The sequence below is a fragment of the Lonchura striata genome, chromosome 8 (assembly GCF_050655825.1).
Source record: "Lonchura striata isolate lonStrDom1 chromosome 8, ASM5065582v1, whole genome shotgun sequence".
Lineage (NCBI taxonomy): Eukaryota > Metazoa > Chordata > Aves > Passeriformes > Estrildidae > Lonchura > Lonchura striata.
This window is the reverse complement of record NC_140710.1, coordinates 8,752,294-8,776,752: the sequence shown is the minus strand read 5'-3', so window position 1 is coordinate 8,776,752 and position 24,459 is coordinate 8,752,294. Positions and strand designations below refer to the sequence as shown.

Sequence of the window (24,459 nt, the reverse complement as noted above, 5' to 3'; positions counted from 1 at the left end):
ATGCGGCTCACAGCGGGGAGGGCGACGGGGAAGGACAGCGGGAGCTGTCAGCCGGGATGCGGGATGGGAATGCGTGGAGATAAGGTGAAACCTCGTGAGGCAGGAATAGGTGATGAAGACCTCGGGAAGAGGAATCTCAGAGTACGGTCTTTCCCTCTCTCTCCAGCCTGGGGTTCCGGCGCGGAGCCGGCCGGTGCCAGCGGCGGGGACTCGGGGCGGGCAGCAGCTCGCAGCCGGTGCGGCGGCAAGCAGAGCGTTCCCGCGGGATGCTCCCCTTCCCTTCTTTTCCCTCCCCTCCCAACAAGCGCTGCCGTGATTTGGCAGCGGCTCAGACCCTGGACCTGCCTCTCCGCCCCGCATTGGCTGCCGCGGCCGGTGCCGCCGGGGCGCTGGAGGACACCGGGGGCAGTGGCTGGCGGCTCTCACCGAGAAGATGAAGCTCCTGTGGCTGGGCGTGGATGTCTCCAGGGTTCTGCACCTGGCCGCTGTGTTCTGCCTGACCTGCGTGCTGCTGAAAGTCATCCAGCTGTTCCACCGGCGGCGGGAGCTGCTCCGGGCGCTGGCCGACTTCCCCGGGCACCCGACCCACTGGCTCTTCGGCCACGTCCACGAGGTGGGGGAGAGCCGGCTCTGCGCTGCCGGGAGCGGGGGGATGCGGGGAGCAGCTTTCCCGAGGGGCGTGTGGGAATGATGCTGCTGGCACTTGTCCCCGTGGTCCGGGAGAATTGCTGGGTGGGCGAGAGGCGGGCATCCCTTTTCCCATCCAAACCAATGTGCTTTCCCTGTCTGTGATGCTTGGCGAGAGCGTGGCTCACGCAGAGCTCCGCAGGCTGCTGCGGACTGCGCGCTGGAAAAGGGTGGTGGCTGTTTCGCAAGTAGAGAGCGGTAGCGCAGCATAGGCAGGGTCATGCCTGGATGTGAGCTGGACGGAGCAGAGCCGCGCTGCTGTGTCCCGGGGCAGCCTCCACTGTCACCTCTCCGCTCCTCTGACAGCCAGGGCCGCTGCAGCTCTCCCTGCTGATGGATGCTGAGCAGATGCTCGCTGCTCCGGCTATCCAGAGGCACTTTCTCTCCCCTGCCAGCTTGTGTCGGCCTCGTGGCCAGGTGAACCTGACAATGGATCGTTCTGAGCCACTTTTCATCCAAAAAACACATCCCAGGCATTGCACCCAGCTCAGGGGCCGTGGGTCTTCTTACTACTGCTTTAAAATCATGAGTTATTAAACCCACGTACATAGGCGAGCCTTGTTCTGGTCGCTGGTGTCGCGGATGATTATTCCCCGAGGTATGCACTTGCCCACACATATCACCATGGATGCCTTGGCAAACAAATTTTGACAACTCATCAGGGGGTAACTGAGCTTGCCTGATGCAAAAGGTTTTTCCATATGTGCTAAAGGCTGTTTAAAATCACCTTGCCCTCTACTGGACTCTGCTGGTGTCCTGCCATGGCCACCTCTGTGGCACATTAAATAAGTGGCACCCTGAAAAGTGGAAAATCAGGAGGAGACCTCACAGGGCTGTCTCTGTGCTGTGGCAGTGCCAGTTTTGCTGTGCTGGACAGGACAAGCAGTCTTTTGGCAATGTAAGCGTGAAGATGGGCCAGTTCAGAGCTTTGTTACACTGCCAGTTAGACTTTAAAACTGCAGTTAAATAAAGTATGTTCTTCTGTTAGTTGTGACTATTTATCCTGGAAGGAAATGTAACCATTTGTGCCAATCACTTGCTGTCATCATGCTTAGGTTGTTCGTGCCTCAACTTTTACCTCGGACAATGTTTGTATGAGAATTCCTTTTTAGAAGATTTAATAATTTGCTGATTAATGCTGCTGAATTCCCCAAAGCCTAACAGTTCACCAAGCCAGCAAAGAAACTGGCAATGTTCTGGGCACACACTGAATGCAAAGTTTGCACACACCTCCAGAAGGACCTGTGAGCTGTATTAGGGAGAGCACTGACATTTCCTGTTCTGCTGATTTAACTGATTGTTTCCTAGTTTTGATCCACTTTAGAATCTCAAACCTATTTGTCATGCTCTGGGTGGATCTCCAGGGAATATATCACTTTGTTTTAATGCATTCTCTGGGTATTAGTGTCTGCTTATCCAAATCACTCAGAAGAAATTACATTAAAATATCAGGAAGAGGTTGTGTAGAGCAGTTCAGTCTCACTGCAGCAGCACAATTTCTTTAAAGCCCAGACTGCCAGCCCTGAGCTGACCAAACTGACTCCCCATGGCCGGGTTTGGTGGGAAGCAGAGGAGAGCAGGGTCACTGTCCTGCTGGCCCAGGGAGGGTGTCAGTCCCTCAGCCCTTTGTCCACTTCTGCTCTGTCTGGGGAGAAGCCAGCCCCCTCTGGCTGCATGCAGCACAGCCTCATGCTCAGATTTCAGCTCCTGTTTCCTCTTTCTCCTGTGTTTTTTTCTTTCTTTGCTATCAGAGTGTAGTCATTAAAAGTGCCCTTAAGCCTCTTCCCAGATGCTTTTAGTGTTGGATCCATTTCAAAACTTGCATTTCAGCATGAGATCAGGCAATTGCCTTTCTTTTTTAGACCCAAGTGGGGTTTATACTTTTCTTTTCAAGCCACCAAGGGAAGAAGAAGTAGAAGTAATGGTCTTTTATGCAGAGCTGGGTAGCTGGAGCCGTGATTAAGGCATGAGAGCTTTCTATTCCTCTGCAGCTCACAGAACTTTACACCCTCTGCTCCATGTGTGCTTGGTGCAACAGGTTTCCTTGAGGGCAACCACTCCTCTCAAATAAACCCATTCAACCCTCTGCCAGCACAGGGAGGGTTCTTGATAGCACAAGCCAAGCGTGCTGCTCTAACACAAGGTTGGAGGCAAAGGCTTCTAGGATTAGGACTTCTGCCAGCGAGACTTGATCAGCCTCTCCCAGTTACTTTTCATTATATTTTTTGTGATCCACAACAGGAGAAGCAGGCGGCTGTATCAAAGGGACTTTCACATGTTCAGGGGTCACATAGCTAAAGGCATTGTGCCAAGCACTGCTTCTGCTGGCATTTGCTGAAGAGGTGGGTGCTGAGGAGGGCTGCCTGCTTTTGCCCCAAAACTAGATCCCTGAAGTCAGAGAGATTTATGGTTCTATTTATTAAGTTTAAAATCTTGAGTAAGTGAAGTTGAGCTTTCTGTAATAACTGGTTGTAGTTCATCATTCTGCTGAATGTGGGAGGCACATGGGATGTGCTGCAGGGACACCCCAGCTTGTGAGGAAGGGGGGGCTCAGTCTTGGAGCTGAACCTGGACATGCCCCTGGCAGACACCCCATGGCTCACGAGTATCCTCTCCAAGATAAGCCACAGGTGGCTGATCATTTCAGTATGAGCCATGTCCTAGATTGAGAAACACCAGCCAGAAACACCACGCTGAAAGCTGAGCTAACTCAGCACTAAAGCAACTGAACAAATATTCACTTGATACAGCAACAGGGTGGCTTTGAGGCTGGTTTCTGCACCAGTATGCTGATTTAATTAATCTTCAAGCATCAAGGTCAAAGCAGCAGCAGCAGCTATGTCAGACCTAGCTCACCAAAATCTTTCCCCCTGCATATTGGCCCAGAGTAGTTTCTCTTCAAAGGAAAAAGAATCTTAACGTGGTTTTGTCTCTGTGATTTTTTTCCCCTGCCTGTGATTGTGGGTCTTTCCATTAGTTCTTTGTCTATTTCCTGTACATAAGAACACCAGCTGTAAAGCAATAAAGCAGTGATTACTTTGGAGTGAACCTGCCACTGCTGCTGATATGAAAGCTGGTGCTCATGCTGCTCCTCAGATTGCAGCTTCCAAGGATAGGAGATAAATCTTTCTAGGGGAGCACCTGCTCTTCATTGCCTGTAAAATTCAATACCCTGAAATCAATTAATTCTTAATGTAATGTTATTAATCAGTGTTCCATTGTCTGGAGTGATCCATTGGTGACTTTAGACTAATTCTGTTCAATTTTTCCTGGACACTGGCCTTCCCCACCAAAATGTCTGGGGGAGGCTGTGGTTTCCCACAGCTGCACTGGGGCAGACCCAGCAGTGATGCTGTTGGCTGCTGCATTTTCTCCCAGCTGCAGGGTGCTAATTGGTCAGCCATGTGCAAATGAGAATGTAGTTGCATGCCACAAAATGCAGATACTGTCTGGGGCAAATCTGTGGGGTGGCCATGGAAAAAGAGCAGATAACACATATGAGCTGATAGGCACCACCACGGTGCCTATAGATGTTCTCTAGTTTAAGGTCAAGTGATAAGGAAGAATTACTTTTTAGGAGCTTTAAAAGTAGCAAACATCTCTATTTCCCATGCTTTGTAAACATGGAGGAAAAACACCTTGTTTTTCCTTATCTGGTTTTGTGCTTAGAAAGACATTGAGCTTTTAAGACAGTGTATTGGGAGATTATATATATAATTTTTCCCCTCCAAATCTGTAAATGCTTTCTCTTTTCTTCTCTTCAACTAGTTTCTCAAGGAGGAAGAGATGCTGGACAAGGTAGAGCTCTGGGCACAGAAGTACCCACATGCTCATGCTATGTGGTTTGGGAGTTTCTCAGCATTCCTGATTGTCACTGATCCCGACTATGCCAAGGTTCTGTTGAACAGAGGAGGTGAGAGATTATGGCTTCAGCTGGGGAGCAGCAACACCAGCCTGCAGATTTTCCATGCCTGCCTCAAAATTTACAGCAAGGCAGGGTTTCACAGAAAAGTTTTCTTGCAGAAATCATCTAAAGGCATGGAGAGATATCACTCCTTCATGCTGTGCCCTGGGTTTTTCAGGCACAGGGCTGCAGGACTGACCTGACTCCAAATCCATTGCTGGAAAATCAGACTTGCTCAAGTGCTCCTTGAAAATTTAACTGCTCAGTGCCTGATCCCAGCAAGCAGAAGACACCGGGGAGCTTCTTTCTAGCTTCACAGTTCTGGCTTCTACTGCAGAGAAGTATCTTTAGTGCATTGAGAAGAAAAGGTGCTGAACAGTGATGTCTGAGAGGGTTAATCATTTATCACACTACACAGACTTTGGACTACCAATATTCTTGTTTTTTCCAGTATGAGCATCTGCTTTTATATGTATTTATTGCAGCTGGCAGAGAAAAAGTTGTTTTGTGTTGAAATATTGGGAGTTCTGCAGGGATGCCACTGATTTTGCTTCATACCCAAACAAAAGTGAGAGCCCAGAGGGAGCATTCAGCTGCAAAGCTGGATTCATGCTATTGAAATATTTACCATTTTATTTTCTCTTTATTTTTTTACAGATCCCAAGGATAACATCAGCTATAAGCACCTTATCCCATGGATTGGTATGTATTCCCTGGGCTTTGCCTGGGAGGAACGATTCTGAAGTTAGTAAAAAGCATGCTATAAATGAACAGCATTGTACCTGTTCCTTGATGGAGTTATAGCTAAAAGCTTCTTGAAATGACTACATTTACTAAAAAAAGTGCTAAGTAGTTCTATTTATTTTCAGGGAAGGTAAGTTCAGACATAACATATCTACAAATACTTACATTCCATAGATAGCACAGACAGTGATGGGGGAATCTTAAATTCATTGGAGGACTGGTGAAAAATATATCTGCTGTTCTGAATTTCTCTTTTCCAGTAGTGTTGGTGTTTCTTCTCAGAGACACCATTGTGCCATTTTGGTGAGCAGGGCTTTGCTCTGGGAGCCCTGGGACTGATGGCAGCATTTGGAAATACCCTTTCACAGCAGCTCAGATAGCAGATTTAATCACACTCCATGCAGACAGCTGAGAGCAGCCTGCTTGTGCCCAGCAAAACATGCCTTGCCTGTGTTTTCCCAGGGAATGGGTTGCTGATCTTACATGGGCCCAAATGGCACCAACACAGAAAACTCCTGACCCCAGGGTTTCACTACGATGTCTTGAAGCCGTACGTGGCCCTGATGGCAGAATCTACAAACGTGATGCTGGTAGGACTCATGATGCTCCTCTCTCTGCCCTGTTTTTTTTCCCCCATCCTGTCTGGTTAGGAGGTAAATGCTGGAGCAGGCCTTTCTTTATCTGGTAATTCTAAAGACACGCTGTGTCCTGCTGGCAGATCTTTCTGAGTCACCCCAAATCCCTGCCCTTGAGCTGGAAGGGATCAGCATCCCTTGGAAGGGATGAGCAGGTTGAGCCTCCCTGCAATGGCAATGTCTCTGGTATTGCCTTGGGATCTGTGGCTGAGACTTCAGGATTGATGTTACTACCATCCCCATACCGTGCATGATCTCAGTTCCAACAGCAGCTTCTTATAAGGTGTTAGTCTAAATAAAGAATTGAGGTAAATAAATGTTCATAATAAATCCACCAAAAATAAAGGTGGGAGCAGAGCTATCTGTGACCTAAGGTTAAAGGATATTATTTGCTGTCAACATACCCATGACTGGACTGCAATCCCTGTCATACCTCATAAACAGTGAAAATGCCTTGTTCTTCAATCCACTGGTGCTGGGCAGGATGGAATCCAGTAGAAATTACAGGAGAAGGGCACCAGGCTTTGTGCATGTTAAAGAGGATTCTGGATGCTGGATCTATTCCTTCTCCTTCACCTCCCTCACTCCAACCTCCCTGGCAGCCTCAAATAGTTCCTGGCTGGATTCCTCCTTCTGGCCCAGAGAGCAGCCAGGAGCCGGGGGCTGGAGAGCCAGGAGAGCTTTTGCAAGGCTCAGAAGCGCCTGGGAGTTTGAAATTCCTTGTGCACAACGCCAATTGTGTGAGCCCGTGCCACCAGGTGGCAATCGCTGCTTGTGCTATGGACAGGACGTGCATCTGTCCCCATAAGCCTGGTTTGGTGCTGTGGAGCTCAGATGTCACCGTGCTCTTCCCTCCCTTTCTCAGCTTTTAAGTCCACTCATTCCCTACAGCCTCGAGGATTGATCATCACTTCGTGTCTGCTGGGGAAGAGAGGCAGGATTTATAGTTTCTCTAGGGGTGCCCTATGCAAAGAGTTGAGCAAGAGCTCTTGTATTACTTGTTGGCAAAACATACTGGCACAGATATCATTGGCAGAAAAAAACTTGCTCTCTTGGGCGTCAAACTCAAATGTGCTTAAGAACGCACCCAATGAAGCCCAATGCCAGCATATGCTGCTCCTGTACAGAAAAACACTCTACATCCTAGGAAAGACTTAGGTAATTCCCCATCACCCAGAAATGCACCTGTCCTGGGCTTCTCCAGGGTGCTCTTGCCTCAGGATAGGGTGTAGCAGGGCTCACCACCAGGATGCAAGAAGAGCAGCTTCCTGAGGCAAATCTCAGATTAATCATCCATCCCACTCTTGGCTTCTCTTCTCTGGGATTTTGCTGGCAAATAGAGACCCCCTTCTTTTTTTCCCATTTCTCTGGGATGTATCTCTATCTGAGCACTCATTTAACCAGGGGGTAACTGCAGATCATGCAGAGCTGACCCTTGTCTTCCCATTTCTGTCTCCTTTGTGCCCTAGGATAAGTGGGAGAAACTGGCAGCAGATGGGAAGCCAGTGGAGCTCTTTGAGCACATCAGCTTGATGACTCTCGATAGCATCATGAAATGTGCCTTCAGTTGTCACAGCAACTGCCAGACCAACAGGTCAGTGCTGGCTGCCCCAAACCCTGGCAGGAAGTTTGCAGCTCAGAAGGGAAATGGGCAAATGGCTTGTCACTGTGCTCCCAATTTTACAAGTTTCCTATTCCCCTTTCTCCAGGAAAAACACCTACATCCAGGCTGTCTACGACCTCTGCCACAGGGTGCACCAGCGCCTCCGCATCTTCCCCTACCACAATGACATCATTTACTGGCTCAGCCCCCAGGGGTTTCAGTTCAGGAAGGCCTGCAGGATCGCTCATGACCACACAGGTATTCCCTGCTGGCATTCTCTCCCAAAACTTCCGACAGAGGCAGTCAGGTTTTCTCCTTGCCTGTGCAGTGATTCTGCCCGGAGGCTCAGAGCTGAGATCCAAGCAGGGCATCAGCTTGCAGTGGTGATCTGATCTAGGCATGAAATCAAAGGGGTCTCTCAGTCAGTCACTGAACTGGACTAATGGAGGAATTTCCCTCTGGAAATGCTCCTGTAAAATGGTCAGAGAACGGTGAGACAAGGAATGGGCACTACAGGCAACATCAGTGCAAGGAATGATTTTCCATTCCAATCCAGGTGTGATTTAAATGCATGAGGGGTGTGTAAAGTAGGCCGAGAAGTCCATGGTGAACAAAGAAAAGGATGACAATATCCATGGCATTCGTGGCCACGCTGCTGAAAAAGCCAAAGTGCCTGGGATACAGAAGCACAGGTCAAATGCATCATGGACTGAGCAGTGCTCATCTCCTTGGGTGAGGTTTGCATTCAAGCCACAAAGTTTGAGATGAGTTTTTGAGATGCAAAACTCTGAGTTTTGCATTCAAAGTTTTGCAGTTTGGCATCTCCTGGCCCTGCTGAACCTTTAACCCTTTCTCCTCCAGACAAGGTGATCCGTGAGCGAAAGGAATCCCTTAAAGATGAACGGGAATTTGAAAAGATCCGGAAGAAGAGACATTTGGACTTTTTGGACATTCTGCTGTGTGCCAAAGTGAGTGGCAAAGAGTGTGTGTGTGGCAGGGCACAGAGTGCAAAAGCAAGTCAGTCTTTGCAGGGGTGCCACAAGCCACCAGAGACACTCAGGACTGCACAAGCCATTAAGAAAAAATTAGCCCTGTCCCACCCAGTTGAAGAGAGGCCAAGGTGATCCATTTTCCATTGTTGAAGTGTTGGCAGTGTCTTTTTGGGTATACAGCATGCAGAGGGATTCTGTAGTCCTGGTGGTTTAATATGGGGGGGATAAAGAGATTTAAAAGTGAAGGGAAAGGAGCTCTGAATTCATTGTAAACAGACAGTGATTTTGTTTACATGTATCCCACAGATGTCATCACCCCTTTTGCAATAGCAGAAAGAATATAATGGCTCCTACTGGGATGTTTGCATATTTTTTTACATGTGTGTGTGTGTTATTGTAATAGATATATGAATTTTATATATATGGCCACTGAGAGTGTCTCTGGACTGTTAGGATGAGAATGGAGCTGCACTGTCTGATGAGGACCTGCGTGCTGAGGTGGACACATTCATGTTTGAGGGCCACGACACAACAGCCAGCGGCATCTCCTGGCTCTTCTACTGCCTGGCAGTCCACCCTGAGCACCAGCAACGTTGCAGGGAGGAGATCCAGGGCATCCTGGGGGACCGGGACACAATCCAGTGGTAAGGCTGCAGCAATTCCCCTGCTGGTCACTCTTTTCCTATCGCTGCTGCTTCTAAGTGAGCGGTACCTTCAAGGCTCAAAAGCTGGGGGTGCTAAAGGTTGCTGCATGCACAGGGACTTCACAGGATGGAGCAGATCCTTCAGCTAAGTCTGCCACCCTGGAAGGGACATTCTGGATGCCATCCCAAGTCCTGGGCCACCAGCACTGCTCTCTCCTATTTTCTCACCACAGGACGTCATGGATACGCTTTTCACTTTTCCCTGTCACTTTGTACTTGAGCTTGTTCAGGTTGTTCAGAAGTGTCCTGGCACCCTCAGCCTCCAGCAGCCTGTGGCTGGGCATTGTGGGTCCCTCTGTTGTATTGCAGTCAGCTCAGGGGCTGGATGGCTGTGGGTGAAGGGACCTCCCAGCACAGGCAGTGAGGGAGTGTGGGGCTCAGCCTGCCTGTCCCAACAGGGAGGACCTGGGCAAGATGACCTACAGCACCATGTGCATCAAGGAGAGCCTGCGCCTCTACCCGCCCGTGCCTGGCGTGTCCCGGCAGCTCAGCAAACCCGTCACCTTCCCCGACGGACGCACTTTGCCCGAAGGTCTGTAAATCCCATTCCTGCTGCACAGAGCTCTGCTCTCAGCCACCAGCTGCATCCTCGCTGGCACAGATGTTCAGGCAGGGCTGTGCAGATGTTGGCTGGTTTCTTTGTCATTGAGCCCTTTTCTCCTCCTCCATTGTTTTCCAGGCAGCGTCACTGCAATAAGCATTTACCTCATTCACAGAAACCCTGAAGTATGGAAAGATCCTTTGGTGAGTTTTCTTTTGATCTCCTAATAACTTTTTCCCTTTATGCCTCTTCTCATGTACCCTTCACCTGTCAGCAGAAAAGTAGAATTCTCTCTCTGCTATGGGGTTCTTCATAAATTAAGGGGTGTCACATTTCTCAAGAAACCAGTCAGTACTGTGTTCTTTAAATAATCGCTTTTTCTTGCTGCATATTCTTCATTTCCAGGTGTTTGACCCTCTGCGTTTTTCCCCTGAGAATGTCTCTGGCAGGCACTCTCATGCCTTTCTGCCTTTTTCTGCTGGAATGAGGTAAAGGGAATTGAACACTGAAGGAGCAGTGGGCAGAGACCACCACCTGCAGTCCTGGCCCTGCAGAATTACACAGTTAAATAGTTAAATGAGGACATAGGTGTTTGTGCAACAGAGGGGTTCTGATACCAGCAGGCAAAATGGGAAGGCAGCATTGCCAAGCCCCTTCTGGAGACAGGGAACTGGGTCCCAAGGCTGTGGAACGTCCTGTTGGCATCCTGCAGGGAGCCTGCAGCATTCTGATCTCACCAGCTCTCCTCTCCTGAAGGCAGAGACCCCACCCCACCCTCCTGCCCTTTGATTCCCCCCTTTCCCCCTCTTCCCAGTCCTTCCCTTTGCCCTGTGCTGACTCCTTCAAGGCAAACACCTTGCAGACCTTCCCTGCTTGGAGACCCACCACCTCCTCCCTGCTGGCCTGTCCTTTGGCTTCCCCATCCCCCTCCTTGTCCATGCTCATTGACCACACATCAGGAGCTCCCGATGTTCCTCCCAGCTCCTCCTGCTCAGCCCATGCCTCTGGGGACCCCTGAGCTGCAGAGGGGGAGGATATGTGCTGGTGTGGGAGGGCTGGGATGGAGCTGTGTGGGTTTGCTGTGCCCAGCTGTGGATGCAGCTGTGCAGGGTCCCTGTGCCCAGCAGTGGGATGCAGCTGTGCAGGGTTGCTGTGCCCAGCTGTGGATGCAGCTGTGCAGGGTCGCTGTGCCCAGCACTGGGATGCAGCTGTGCAGGGTCGCTGTGCCCAGCAGTGGATGCAGCTGTGCAGGGTTGCTGTGCCCAGCTGTGGATGCAGCTGTGCAGGGTCGCTGTGCCCAGCAGTGGATGCAGCTGGCTGAGCTGCTGTTTCTCTGCAGGAATTGCATCGGGCAGCAGTTTGCCATGAACGAGATGAAGGTGGCGCTGGCTCTGACCCTGCGGCACTTCGAGCTCTCGCCCGACCCTGCCACGCCTCCCCTCAAAATAACTCGGGTCATCCTTCGCTCCAAGAATGGGATTCACCTGTATTTAAAGAAAATCCGCTGATGCTGGAAAACATCTTGCATTCACCAGAGGGAGGAGCCAAGCAGATGACAGGACAGTGTGTTTCTGGGGCAGAAGTGCAGGGCAGGATTTGGGGATGAGGATTCCTGATTTCTGTGCTTCATCCACCAGCTGAAAGCCCTTTTCAGGTGAGGCTGGGATGCCACTGCACAGACTGTCTGTTCCAGGGCACTGATCTGAGAGCAGCCAGCCACGGCCACTCTGTTTGTCCCCTTGCACTGCCATAAGGGTGGGCCTGGCCTGGTCTGGGAACATCTGCAGGTCCCACCAGCCTCCTTCTTACCAAATCCTGCCTTCACACTCGTGCCCTGGCCAAATCTGTGACCATTTCCAGCCCTGCTCTGTCATCAGCACCTTCCTCAGTGCCTAGAGGTCAGCCCTCCTCTCCTGCAGTGGGGACAGCCTGTGACAGACCTCTGTCTCACTTCTCACACTCAGTGGGCCTCTCATTTGTTGAAAGCACTGATTCCAGTTTGGGCTCTGAAACTCTGCTCAAACTTCAAAATATTCTGTAACTTTTGTCTTAATAAACCAATAATTTTTCCTGCAACAGCAGCTGTGTTGTTTATATTGCTGGTACTTGCCCACTTCATCACAAATGCAGTGTAAAACTCCTTTAGAAATGGGAGATTGAGAGGAAGCCCATGAGCAGCAAGAGACCAGCCTGGACAGGCCAGGAAACTGCCTCTGGGTCTCCAGGCAATACAGCATTCCTTCCATGGGCAACTCTTTAACAGGGGTCCAAAAATCAATCATCAGTCAAAGGTATCATAGTTAGAAAGTGTATGTTGGGGGTGGGGGGAGGTCCCTCTTTTTTTTAGTATTATTTTATTTTCTGAAGCTGATAAAATGATGAGGTTGGTACACTGGAGGCCACTAGTGAGCTGTCCTCTGCCTCTGCAGGAATCATTATTGGCATAGAATATCACACGTCAAGCTGTGAAATCCCAAAAGCTGGGAGAAGGCTGCTGTGCAGCTGGGCAGCAGCAGACTTCATGCAGCCTTCACCTGCAGGGTGTGGTTTGCAGGGATATGCTGGGGCAGCCCAGGAGAAAATCCACTTGCTCCAGCTGCCTGTCCCCTCTTCAGACACGAGATGCAGCTCTTGAGCTGAAATCAGATTATGCAATGGAGTGTGCTTATCAAAATGTCAAAAGTTATGAAACTATGAGACACCACAAGCTCTTTGGAGGGCCATGTCAGGATACAAAATTATCTTGATAAATTAAAAAACTGCTGCTGTGAATGGGATGTGAGTCCGTAAGCACAAGAGCAGGCACAGGCATGGCACAAAACCAAGAGAAAAAATTATTGACAGGCAGCAATTTCTCCAGTGAATGTTCTGTACACAGAGAGAGAGAAAAGGTAATATGAATCAATAATATCTTGGTCTTGCAATCACAGCAAACATCATACTTGGATGCATAAGCACAAATATTTTTCAAAAATTTTTCACTTGCGTCTCTTTCAACAGATAAAATGAGACAGTGTCCTTCAACCCTGTTTGGAGCTTTAAGTATAAAAGCAACAACATCTACTCCAAGCTTACATACTCTAAAGTGCAAAATGAGAAAATTTTTAATCAAAATAACTGAAGTTACCAGAAGTAAATTACATACATCTCTGTATTGGATGCAATTTTCTTATAAAGACAAGATCTGAAAAAAATACCATCTAAAGAGGAGTGGATGAATCTTGGCATTCCAATGTGAAAGATTAAATCTCAAGCATCTAATGAGCAAGGGCAAAGGCTGAAATCATGGTGTACTCACTGAAAGAGAGTAGGTTAAAGGAGGATCACACTGGGGGAACTTGACATACCTCATGTAGATAAATGGCAGCTGCTAAATTGCATTTGGGTAGATACAGATTGCACAATGTCAAGCACTCCCTAAGATACCTAATAGCCCTGGCATAGGTTATTTGGAGAATATGCAGAGGTTTTAAAACTTGGTGACTGGTTTTAGTGAATACTCCAGAAGCCCAGAGGAGGTAATGGATGTAGTAGAAGGCTGGGGCAAGTTTGGTTTGGTTTTTGTGAGTGGGTTGAACTGAGTACAGGAGAAGCTGCACTGCTGCTATCCCAACTGGAACATCCAACACATGAATATTCCTGCCCCTGGGATGGAAAAGCCTGACTGCTCCTGTCTTCATCCTGCGCAGTCATTCTCTCCCTCGTGACTTTTAGGATTCACTAAAAAGCTGCCTCTTCATACCTGAAGAGGAAAAGAAAGGGAAGATGCTCTGCAGTATTCTCACTGTCCTCTCAGAGTTGTACTTGTGGCTTCTTCGTGTGAGAAGGGAGCAGAGCCTGGTTTCCCCTGCAGCCACCCAAACCCAGCATAAAATCTGCTCACAAATCTCTCCTGTGATGGTGCTGTCACCCCCTGAGGCCAGGAAACTGGAGACACTCTGTTAAAAAACACCTCACATGGCAGCCCAGCTCACAATTTCCCTGACCCATGTGGGCCAGCACTGCATGCCAGCCAGCCTGCATCCCACATCTGCATCCCACATCCCATATCCTGCATCCTACATCATCCCACATCTTGCATCTCACATCCCATATCTCATATCCTGCATTCTGCATCGTTCCACATCCTGCATCATCTCATGTCCTGCATCACAGATCTTCCAGGGCTGCCCTGCTTCTGAACTGGAGAGCAGGGCTGAGGCTGCAACAGGGCTTCTGGAGCTACTGTGCCCCAGTGCCAGGAAAGGCCAGATCTTTCTAGACTCTGATTCCTGACAGCATTCCCCAAATCTACCTTTTCCCTCCTAGATATTAGAAATATGGTAAGGACCTGGTGACATGGGATGTATTGCTCACTGCAAAAAAGACAGTCCCAGCTGCAGAGTTTACCTCCTTCTTTCATCCTTCCCTACTTTTTGCAGAAAGGGTAATTGCAAAGATGATGGGCTAACCTTCAATTGCATGATTCAGGCCTTCAGATATCTGTTGCAGCAAGAGCTCCTGGTGATGGCTGTAGGAGGTTCAACAAGGGTCAGTCTTGATTTCAGTTAAAACCATCTTGGATCTTTCTCCTTGTGGTTTGGTTTTACAACAGCAGCAGGGCAAAGATGCCACCCACTCCTGCAGTTATTCCTTTCCCCACAGCCTCTCACAGGCACTATGCAGCTACATCCCTGTCATGGGAAGGTGTCTGTCTATCTCAGTTTGGTGGGAGCACTTTTTTGGATGCTTCCAGGCACGTTGGAAGTAGCAGGACCAGCAGGGAGAGCCACTGGCTTGCAGCACCGGGAATGCAGTCCCTGCACAGGACTCCCACTGCTCTCCAGGCAAATTTACTGTCAGATGGCACCAGCAATTTCCATCCAAACTCCACAGGGATTTTACACTGGAAGCAGCCTGTAAATTAAATAAGTATTGCAACATTTTTGTAAGACAGCTGTATTAAATGCTTCCAGATATACATTCATCCTTGAGACATATGTGGTCAGATGGGATCCAGGCAGCTTGCATTACTCTGCAACACTTGCTGGGCTCTTGCCATGGTTTTCTCATCTATCATCTGTTTGGAAGCTTGAAATGTTATTATTTTTTTTGGCATTACTGCTACATTTCATCTGTCATCACTGTGTGCTGCAGGAACACACAGGGACAGATGGGCCTGGACTCTTCTTCCTATCTGAATAAACACAAGCACAACCAGGGAAAGCAGCTGCTGCAAGGTCACACTCTGGGGCAAAGCACCCATTTACCACCTAAATTTCACCTGCTCAGTAAACCACTTTTTCTGCCATGAATTCCAACCATGTGAGTTAAATCAGTGAGGAACATCCTCTTTTTCTTCTGCTTAGGTGTCTAAAGGGAGTGGAGAAATTCCCAAGACCCAGGAAACAAATTCCACAGCCTGCTGTGTCCATGGCTGCGGTATGGGATGGAAATTCTCCAGTGTCAGTGGGTTGTTTCATGCTGATGGCCTGAACTGTTGTGACCCCACTGCCATCACGTGGACATCCACAGCACTAAGACAAGTCTCCAGAGGCTCTCTGCAAATGTTTAACAACTTTCCATGTTTCCAAGTGTCCTTTAACACCTAACTGCAGTTTCACTGGTCTCAAATGTTCTGAAAGTCAAGCCAAGCTTCTGTTCCCCCTGCCAGCTTCCCCAGACCACTGTGACTATCAGAAGACCTTTGTACCTGCTTTTCCATGTTGAGATCTTCTTCTGGAATCCTCCATCACCAGGGCTGTAGATTCTCCTCGTGCTGGCCAGGTTGTTTGTTGATTGTTCTGGCCTTGCCCCAGGCCCTTACAATGATCAATCCAACACTGTCCCTTTTCACTTTTCTTCACTTGCAGCTCTGCAGCAACTTCACTTTGCCTTTTGAACTTTCATCATTTCTTCCCCTCCAAAACTCCCTGAGTTTTCTTCCCCAGGCTGAGTGTTCATGGTTTCTCCTGCTGTCAAACCTCTGAAATACATGAGAAAGGTTTTTATCTCACCTCCACCAGTGAAATATAGAATGCAGAGGCTGGAGGCTGGATTAAACCCAGTTTTGCTATCGCCAAAGATCAGATTCTTGCTCCAAATCCCCATAAATGTGGATTTAGCCAGTTTGTCCTCTATGTTCCCCTCATATCAGCTCAGCACTTGACATCTCATGTGAACTTCAAGACAAACCATATCCCTTCTCTTCACCTCAACAGAGCTTACTGGTTAATTTATAATTGTAAGGAAAACATTTTGGTAAAAGTTTACCCTGTTCATGGTCAAACCCACTCTCCTGGGACTTCATCAGCACTGAAAATTCCTGTGTTATAAAAGTTTAATCTGAAGCTGCACCAGAAACTCTGTCCTCAGGCCTGGCCCCTCCACCTCTGGGTTTAGGGGTATTTATGGGTTATTTTATAGGGGATTGCTGAAAGGTGCCAGCCAAATCCAGATTGGTCAGTCTGGTAATGATGTAGGTACCACAGGACATTCCAAACAGCTCCATTGGCACTGAATAGAGGCTCAATCATCAGACCTCCCACTTTTCCTTGTGCAGACCTTGTGAGGGACCCAGCTATACACCATCATAATATTTATTAATATTCTGCAGGTCTTCATGTGAGAGTTTGTCATGTCAAACTGGGTCCCTTATGCTCTGGCTATACCCAAAGCCCTCCCTAAGAAATACCCAACTCGATTACAGCTTTCTGCCTCCTAAAGATCAGCTTTTAACTCTCCCCTGAACTTTCCCACAGATCCAGCTGGCTCAGTATAAAAAGGTACTCTAACTTTCATGAAGATGGCCAAGTGTGTGAAAACGTAACGCTGCTCAGTGTAGTGCCTGCCAGGGATGTTCTCCAAAGCAATGGCAATGAACCTCAGATAAACATTGTGGGTTTTTTGGCAAAATGACTCTACATGGCATATTTTAGACTAAAAACTAAAGGGAGGTATCCAAACATCAGAAGTCCTGTCTCAGAGATGTGTTACATTGAGGAGGAGTGCTCACAGCAGCCCCTGTGTTGTAGCCTACCAGACTATCAGTCTCCCCAGCTGATAACTCATTTGATCCTCATAATACCCCAAGACACAACTGGGACATTATTTCAGCCCACCTGGGGATCCTGTTTGTTACAACATGAATGGAAGTCACCCACACACATCAGACTTCCAGCCCCAGTTCTCCACCAGCTCCACATTGCCATTCCAGGTCTCTGGGCTTATGGGATGGGAACTCAGGTAAGCAGCAGGATCTGCGTGGGGATTGCAAGGAAGGCCCTACCTGGGCCAAGGAGCCCTTGGGGAACAGGGCCACATCCCTTGTGTGCTGCTGGAGTGATGCCCATTCTCTGGCTTACAGCCCAGCAGAGCTGGGTGGTGCTGCAGGCACCCAGGGCACTGCTTTCACAGGCAAAGGTGGCTGACTCCATGCAGCCCACTCACTGAGAGGAGGTGGCCTGGGTGTTCCTCACTTCCCGTGGGCAGATGAGCACCTCCTACACCTGCACCCCCTGAGGACAGCACAGAGCTCAGCTGGAGCTCCAGCCTGCCTACCTCTCACCTCCTCCCTCCTCTGGCTTCACCCAGCTGGGCATGGGGGACTGTGGGTGGGTGTGACAGCACTGCTGGGACTTCAGCAAAAGCAGGAGCTGTTCAGAGGCTGGTTGTTCCCCAGGTCGCAGGGACAGGCTGCACAAAGCAGGTCAAAGGGGGACTGGGTGACGCAGTGTTTGTCCTGATGTTCCAGCAGCTATAAATTGCTGTCAGCACCACTTCACCAGGTTCAGCTCCTGCAGAGGAGGAGGGAGAGGATTTTTACCTGCACTGAGCTCCCCACTTGGCTCAGGTGTGAGAGGAGCAGGTGAGAAACAGGCAGAGAAGGCAGTGTCCTGGACCAGCATGGCATCTCTGCTGGACAACATAACCAGACCTTCTGCTGCCGTCCTGCAGCTCTCTGTGCTGCTTGGTGTAATCTTTGTGCTGCTGAAAGTGCTCCAGTTGTACTGGGAGAGGAAGAAGCTCATCAAAGCTCTGGAGGCATTCCCTGGCCCCCCAAAACACTGGCTCTATGGCCACAATCACCTGGTAAGGAGTAACTGGGCTCAGTCAGGGTGGGTTTGTCCCAGCTGTGCAAGGTACCAGTCAGGATGAAGAAGGACTGGATGGGGTGTGTGTCCCCTGCTCCTTCCTCTTCGTACAGGAGAGGACTTCTGTGCAGGGAGAGCCAAGGTTTCTGCAGGGCAGGAGAAAAGGGTGCTGGATACGTGGTGTGCATCATTTGGCAAAAAAGAATCATGGTCTCTTCAGTCATGTCCTTAAACAAAGACTCATGGGATTTCCATGAAGTTATTAAAATATGAGCAGTCATAATGAGCAATAGTAATCATAATGTTTCTTTGCTACATTAGACCTTCTACCAATGGGAGTGTCTTACCCTATAGCTGCTGAAGAAGACATGGCCACAGAAACAGGGTGTTTTAATGCAGACATTTGCATCATGCTATAGTGCAGATGCTTTGCTTTCACATTGCATGCACACCTTGCACTCCTGAAATTGGAGAACAGGGGTGTGACAGCCTTGGTCCTCCTGGCCTACCAGACATCCTGACATTGCCTATGCCAGCTGTAGATCCCAAGTGCAGCACAGAGCTGCTCCAAGCCCAGGCCATCCTAAGGTGTCACAGCTGCCACCAGCCCAGCAAGGGACTCTCCATGGAGCTGTCTTGTGCTGCAGGGGTTTGGTGGCTCAGGCAGCTTTGCCTCTTGTGCACACTCCCTTTGCATTGCTCATCCTCTCCTCTACCTGCAGCATAAAAGTCCCTGTGTGACAAGTCCACCCACTCTTCCTTCATTTCCCAATAGAGAATTTCTGCTCTCCTTGACATGTCCCTCTTTTTCTGCCTTTATTAATCAATTATTAACTCTCATTGCAGACAAAATCTGAAAGTTTTTTACACCAAGTAGTGCAATGGGGACAAGAATACCCCTATGCCTTTCCCAGATGGTTTGGACCAACCCTGCCGTCTATAATCATCCACCATCCTGAATATGCCAAAACCATACTTGGCCGAACAGGTGAGTCTCTACCTTTGGTTTTGAGAAGTCTTTGACACTTTCCTACCAAGAAAATACTGGGAAACTTGCCTGGAGTTATTCCCTTTGCCAGCTTCCTTCATAGCTGTTGCAATTCTTCTTTTGCTCCTCCTCACAAACTCCCAGGCTGCCCCAGGTTTCATGGAGCATTGTGTATTCCTGTGCAAAACAGAGACCAGGTGCCTGTTCCTTCCAGTTTTCAGTCAGTTCCCAGTGTGAGGGTCATCTGTCTTACTGTCTTCTATGGCTTCTACAGCCACAATATTTGTACGTCCCAGTAAACCCAGTAAAAATGTGAGCTGTCATGGCAATGGCAAGAGGTGTTGGCAAATAGCAAATTTTCTCTCTTTTTTTTGTGCTGAATTCATCAGTTATTCATACATTTCTGATATTTGTTCCATTTTATAGATCCCAAGGCTAGTGCAGTCTACAAACTCCTAGTTCCCTGGATTGGTAAGTCCAAAGCAGTAGTAAGGCTGTCAGAGCTGTGATCAGAGCCTGCAGGAACTGATGGTGCCTTTGCTCTTTGTGCTTCAGGGAAAGGGCTGCTGGTCTTGGAAGGACGCAAATGGTTCCAGCACAGGAAGATGCTCACCCCAGCCTTTCATTACGATGTGCTGAAATCTTACGTGACCCTGATGTCAGATTCAGTCAAAGTGATGCTGGTAAGAATCCCCACTCCTGCTACTTTTACCGTTCAGCTCCGAAACAGTGAAAATAAAAAATGAGTACAAGAAAGAGACGGCACTTAGAGAGTTTCTACTTTTACTTAAATTTTGGTGTCGTTTTGAAGTTGTAAAATTGCTCTCCTCACCTTTCTTTGGACATTCCACTTATTCTTTCTCTTTGTTTGCCAATAAAATCAATCACTGCAAGAATATCCTTTCATACCCTCATGTGTACCCTTTCATACCTGGGAAAAGAAATGCACAGAAGAGTTAGATTATGTTCAAGGAATGTATCATGAACTAGGGCCTCTGCTTCCAGAAAAGAAAGCAATTAGCAGTGTGGATCTGGGAAGAGGGACAGATGTGGTCTCTCCTTACCCCTGGCTCTTCCTCTAGGATAAATGGGATAAGAGGATCACAGAGAGGAGGTCAGTGGAGCTCTTTCAAGATGTCAGCTTGATGACACTAGATACCATCATGAAAAGTGCCTTCAGTTTTAATTCCAACTGTCAGACTCAGAGGTCAGTGTCTGAGTTTTCAAACCCTGGGGAAGCAAGAGCTCCTGTTGCACCACTCATTTTGCTAACACCAGCTTTAACTTTGGTCTCCTTACAGTGACTCCCACTATTATATTAGAGCTGTTTTTGATGTGACCTACCTCCTGAGCAATAGGATCCGGAATCTCTCCCTCAAGGATGTCTTCTACGACTTCACTAGCAACGGCCGCGCATTTCAGAATGCCTGCAAGCTGGCCCAAACCCACACAGGTATTCCTGCCCCCTTCTCCCCAGTCCTGTCTCCCCTCTGAACCTCTCTGCCACTTGCCCCTGGAGTGGCTCAGAGTGGGGTTCAGCAGGGACTGGCCAGAGGGTTACACCTTAAACAGAGTCCGAGCTGATGACCGAGCAGCCAAGTACGTGAGGGTACTCTGGAGGGACAGGATACAGAGAACTGATCTCCCCTCTGTGCAGATCAGGTAATAAAAGAAAGAAAGATGTTGCTCTCCAATGAGAAGGAGCTTGAAAATATCCAGAAGAAGAGGCACCTGGATTTTCTGGACATTCTTCTTTGTAGCAAGGTAAATGTTTGAGATGATCGTACCAAATGCCAAAGAACAGAACTGTGTGGCACCGAGGGTGCATCAGCCCAAGAAGGGAAGCACAAGAGACACCGAATCATACAAGTGCTTTGGGTAAAAATAAAATACCTGTGTGCTTAGGAACGAAATGCTCTCCTCTTTCTTAGGATGAGAATGGAGTTGGACTGTCTGATGAGGACCTGCGTGCCGAGGTGGACACCTTCATGTTTGAGGGTCATGATACCGTGGCCAGTGCACTCTCCTGGCTCTTCTACTGCATGTCACTGCACCCTGAGCACCAGCAGCGGTGCAGGGAGGAGATCCAGGGCATCCTGGGACACCGAGACACCATTGAGTGGTGAGCTAGGACTTCTTATTCCTCTGCCTTGAACTCTTTTAATTTACCCTTGAAGGCATTTGACATGGTTCCTCCCAATTTACCCTTGAAGGCCTTTGACATGGTTCCTCCCAGTATTCTTCTCCCTAAATTGGAGAGATAAGGATTTGATGGGTGGACTGTTCAGTGGTTGAGGAATTGTTTGGAAGATGGCATCCAGTGGGTGGTGGCACATTGTCCAGATCAGTGACAAGTGGTTTCCCTCCGGACTCTGTGCTGGGACAGACCAGTAACACCTTTGTCAATGATATAGAGAAAGGGATTTAGTGCATCCTCAGCAAGTTTTCTTTCAGGGAGGATCTTGGGAAGATGACCTACAGCACCATGTGCATCAAAGAGAGCTTACGCCTGTTCCCACCAGTTGCTTCTGTGTCCCGAGAGCTCTCCAAACCCATCACATTTCCTGATGGACGCAGCCTGCCAGCAGGTAGGTCTGTTGAGTTTGTCCATCCTTGCTGCTGCTGTCTGTGGCAAGCAGGGCTTCCTTGCTCTGTGTGGAGGGGCTGGAGGGTCTCCAGACTCCCTTCTCTCTCCTGTAGCTGGATGGAGCTACCACAGCTTACTGCCACAGTTAGCCTGGCCAAAGAGAGTCCAAGGACCTGCTCCAGAGCTCAGAGGTGCCTTGTGGAGTGTTGTTCCTGGCCAAGTGAAAATGATACACTGGTAGACAAAAGGGACCCAGCTCTGAGGGCTTTGCTTTTGACGTGTGATGTTTCCAGGAGATCTCTGCCAGATCTCCAGCAACAGCCCTGCAGAGACCAGCATGTCCCAAAAACACCTCTCCTGCATTCTCACTCTGAGCTGTCATGAACTTTTTCTCACTTTTTTACAGGCTGCCAGGTTGGAGTGAATATATTTGCTATTCACAGGAACCGGGATGTGTGGGAGAACCCTGAGGTATTTCACCTTGATAACAAGAAAGGGAGGATGGTCTCTGAGCCCAAACATCCATTCCCCTTGAAGAAGGCACCTGTGCACCCTGCTATGTTTTTTTTTCCCTTGTCATTCCAACAGTCCACATCTAAATACGAAGTTCAAACACCCCAGAGGCTTTAAACATGTCAAAGAGCTGGGAAAGGATGTTCAATAGTCTCTCTTTGTGCTTGGTGACACAGAGATGTTCTGACTGCTTTCAGCTGCCCTGCACACACTTAGAATGTTAGAAGAAGCCCCAAAGAGAGTGTGTGAATTGAAGATGATATTTTAGAGGCTTCAAGAAATAACTGGAAAATTTGAAGAAGGCTGCATAGCTGCCTCTCTCTGTCTGGAGAGCAAGGATCAGGCATCTCTGGAATGGAGGGATCCTGGCTTGATCCTTGCTGCCATGGATGAGGAAACACCTGCAGGCATCTTGGGCGTTGTAGTGAGCGCCCTGGGTGTGTCCAAGGGGAAGATCCACTCAGTGGCCCTGTAGAGAGATGACTGTCATCTGCAGCTCCCCAGGAAGAGCAGAGCCCACATCCAGCCCTAGCCTGGGGACCAGGGAAGAACCTGGTGCTGCTCAGATCACACCAAACCCTGACCAATTGCTCTTTGTTGCTCCCACAGGTTTATGATCCCCTAAGGTTTTCTCCAGAGAACTCAGCACAGAGGCACTCCCATGCTTTTCTGCCTTTCTCTGCTGGATCCAGGTGGGAGATCCTTCATCCCTCTCCTTCCTATCAGGCTGCCTTTCATGTGAGACCTAACTCAGATGTGAGCTTCTAAGGCTAATCCTCCCTCAGTCTTCACAAATCAAGCTGGCTTGGCCAACTCAAACATGCTTTCCATAACAGGATCTCCTATTACAGCATCTCCTGTAGCAGGATTTCCATGCTCCATCAGCTCTGTGGTCACTGTAGGATTTCACACATTTTTCTTGTGGCCTTGTGGAGATGTTTACATTTTCTGTTGCCTGTGTTGGGAGCACCACTCCCTTGTTTAGGGGTGAGTCCCAGTGCACCTCAAAGCCGAGGGGGCCAAGTCTCCATGGGTCCTGTGATGTATCAATAGACAGATGTAGGATACTGAGGTCTCAGTAGTTTGTAAGAGGATCACCACAGAGCCAGAAATAACCTTGGGAGGTGTCTGGGCTTTTAGCTGGCTCCTGGCTGCACTTCCTAGTGAATAAGCCCCTGTTCTCTCAACCTCATCTCTTTTTTTTTCAATGTTTAATAATAAAATAAATAGCAATACTCCACCACAGAGCTGGGTGCATCAGGGGCTTACTTGATAAGCTGCAGTGTCATCCTCGCAGCAGCTGGAGGTCCCCCAGCTCTCACATGGGGTGGGTCCAGCTCGGGGGTGGCTGGGGACGAAGGCAGCAGTCAGAGCACTTGTCACCCTCTCCACAGGAACTGCATTGGGCTGCAGTTTGCCATGAATGAGATTAAAGTGGCGCTGGCCTTGACCCTGCAGCGCTTCGAGCTCTGCCCGGACCCGTCCAAGCTTCCCATAATGATACCACAGCTCATCCTTAGGTCCAGCAACGGGATACACCTGCAGTTGAAGAAGGTTTTTTCTGATCCCACGGGGTACCATGGCAGGGGGGCAAGAGCTCTCCCAAGGGACACCCTCCACCCAGAGGTTTAAGAGGGGATCACCAAACAGACCCACAGTGGATCTCTCCCATATTAACCCCTGTCCTACTATTGTCCAGAGGGGTTTGCTGAGCTCACAAACACCAAACCCAGCAGGTTCAGTTCCCCTCCTTGCAAGGGGAGCAGCACTGCTAAGGGGGTTCCACAGCATCGCTGTGGCTCATCCTTTTCTCCATGGGCATCCTCCACATCCTGCTCATCCCCTCATCTCCAACCTGCCCTCAGACACTCCCTGACAGGACTTCTGCCTGTAGATTCGTCCCACTCTCAGTTCCACTTGGGCTTGGCAGTGAACAACACCCAGCATGGTTTGCAGGGATGCCTAAAGGCTGGGCACAGAGCCCCTGCCCAGCCTCCAGCCTGGGTGTGCCGGGCCAGGAGGCCCTCCCTGCATCCCCCTGCCCCACCCTCCCAACGATTCCTGTTCTGGGGCTGGCACTGTGCCCACCATTATGGAGATGAATGCTTGTGGTTCTTTTCTGCCCCAGCTCTGAACTTCCTTGAGCTGATGGCGCTCAGGAGCCAGCGCAGAAAATGCCACCAGCTAACTGAGGAAGCAGTTGCCACACTGTAAATAGCATTGTTCTCCTCTCTGAAATGAAAATAAAGCTTTGTGGGGATGATCTCCAAGCATGGCTTTGGCTTCTTTTGCATTTGGTGACCCAGCAGGCCAGAGGCAAGGCTGTGCCCAAGGGTGCTGCACTGTCAGTGTTTTCTCCAGCCACAAGCACTGTTTCCATGCACCCTATTGAGCCTGTTCCCACAGATCCCACAGCATCCATCACCTCACCTTTGACTCCAGGAGTTTCAGTGGTAAGGAAAAACCTGACGTGATCTGTGGTCAAACAT

At 49.1% G+C, this 24,459-nt stretch overlaps 2 protein-coding genes across 2 annotated transcripts; both read left to right on the top strand.

The window, feature by feature from the left end:
- Positions 1-392: 392 nt before the first annotated feature.
- LOC110469847 (cytochrome P450 4B1) lies at positions 393-11,886 on the top strand. Its single transcript, XM_021529002.3, has 12 exons — positions 393-613; positions 4,456-4,600; positions 5,249-5,293; positions 5,798-5,925; positions 7,440-7,564; positions 7,680-7,831; positions 8,435-8,541; positions 9,019-9,209; positions 9,668-9,801; positions 9,949-10,013; positions 10,216-10,298; positions 11,150-11,886. The coding sequence occupies exons 1-12, from the start codon at positions 434-436 to the stop codon at positions 11,316-11,318; spliced, it is 1,524 nt and encodes a 507-aa protein (XP_021384677.1). The 5' UTR covers positions 393-433; the 3' UTR covers positions 11,319-11,886.
- Positions 11,887-17,457: 5,571 nt separating this feature from the next.
- Positions 17,458-24,240, top strand: LOC110469854 (cytochrome P450 4A25). The gene is made up of 12 exons (XM_021529014.3): positions 17,458-17,880; positions 18,729-18,870; positions 19,297-19,341; positions 19,426-19,553; positions 19,953-20,077; positions 20,172-20,323; positions 20,528-20,634; positions 20,802-20,992; positions 21,325-21,458; positions 21,864-21,928; positions 22,580-22,662; positions 23,365-24,240. The coding sequence occupies exons 1-12, from the start codon at positions 17,695-17,697 to the stop codon at positions 23,600-23,602; spliced, it is 1,596 nt and encodes a 531-aa protein (XP_021384689.2). The 5' UTR covers positions 17,458-17,694; the 3' UTR covers positions 23,603-24,240.
- Positions 24,241-24,459: the final 219 nt, after the last annotated feature.

Coding starts and splice junctions, on each gene's coding strand:
- LOC110469854 (XM_021529014.3), top strand. CDS start 17,695: ATGGCATCTCTGCTGGACAACATAACCAGACCTTCTGCTGCCGTCCTG. Junction 18,871..19,296: donor AACCATACTTGGCCGAACAG/GTGAGTCTCTAC, acceptor TCCATTTTATAG/ATCCCAAGGCTAGTGCAGTC. Junction 20,635..20,801: donor ACATTCTTCTTTGTAGCAAG/GTAAATGTTTGA, acceptor CCTCTTTCTTAG/GATGAGAATGGAGTTGGACT.
- LOC110469847 (XM_021529002.3), top strand. CDS start 434: ATGAAGCTCCTGTGGCTGGGCGTGGATGTCTCCAGGGTTCTGCACCTG. Junction 614..4,455: donor TCTTCGGCCACGTCCACGAG/GTGGGGGAGAGC, acceptor CTCTTCAACTAG/TTTCTCAAGGAGGAAGAGAT. Junction 5,294..5,797: donor GCACCTTATCCCATGGATTG/GTATGTATTCCC, acceptor GTGTTTTCCCAG/GGAATGGGTTGCTGATCTTA.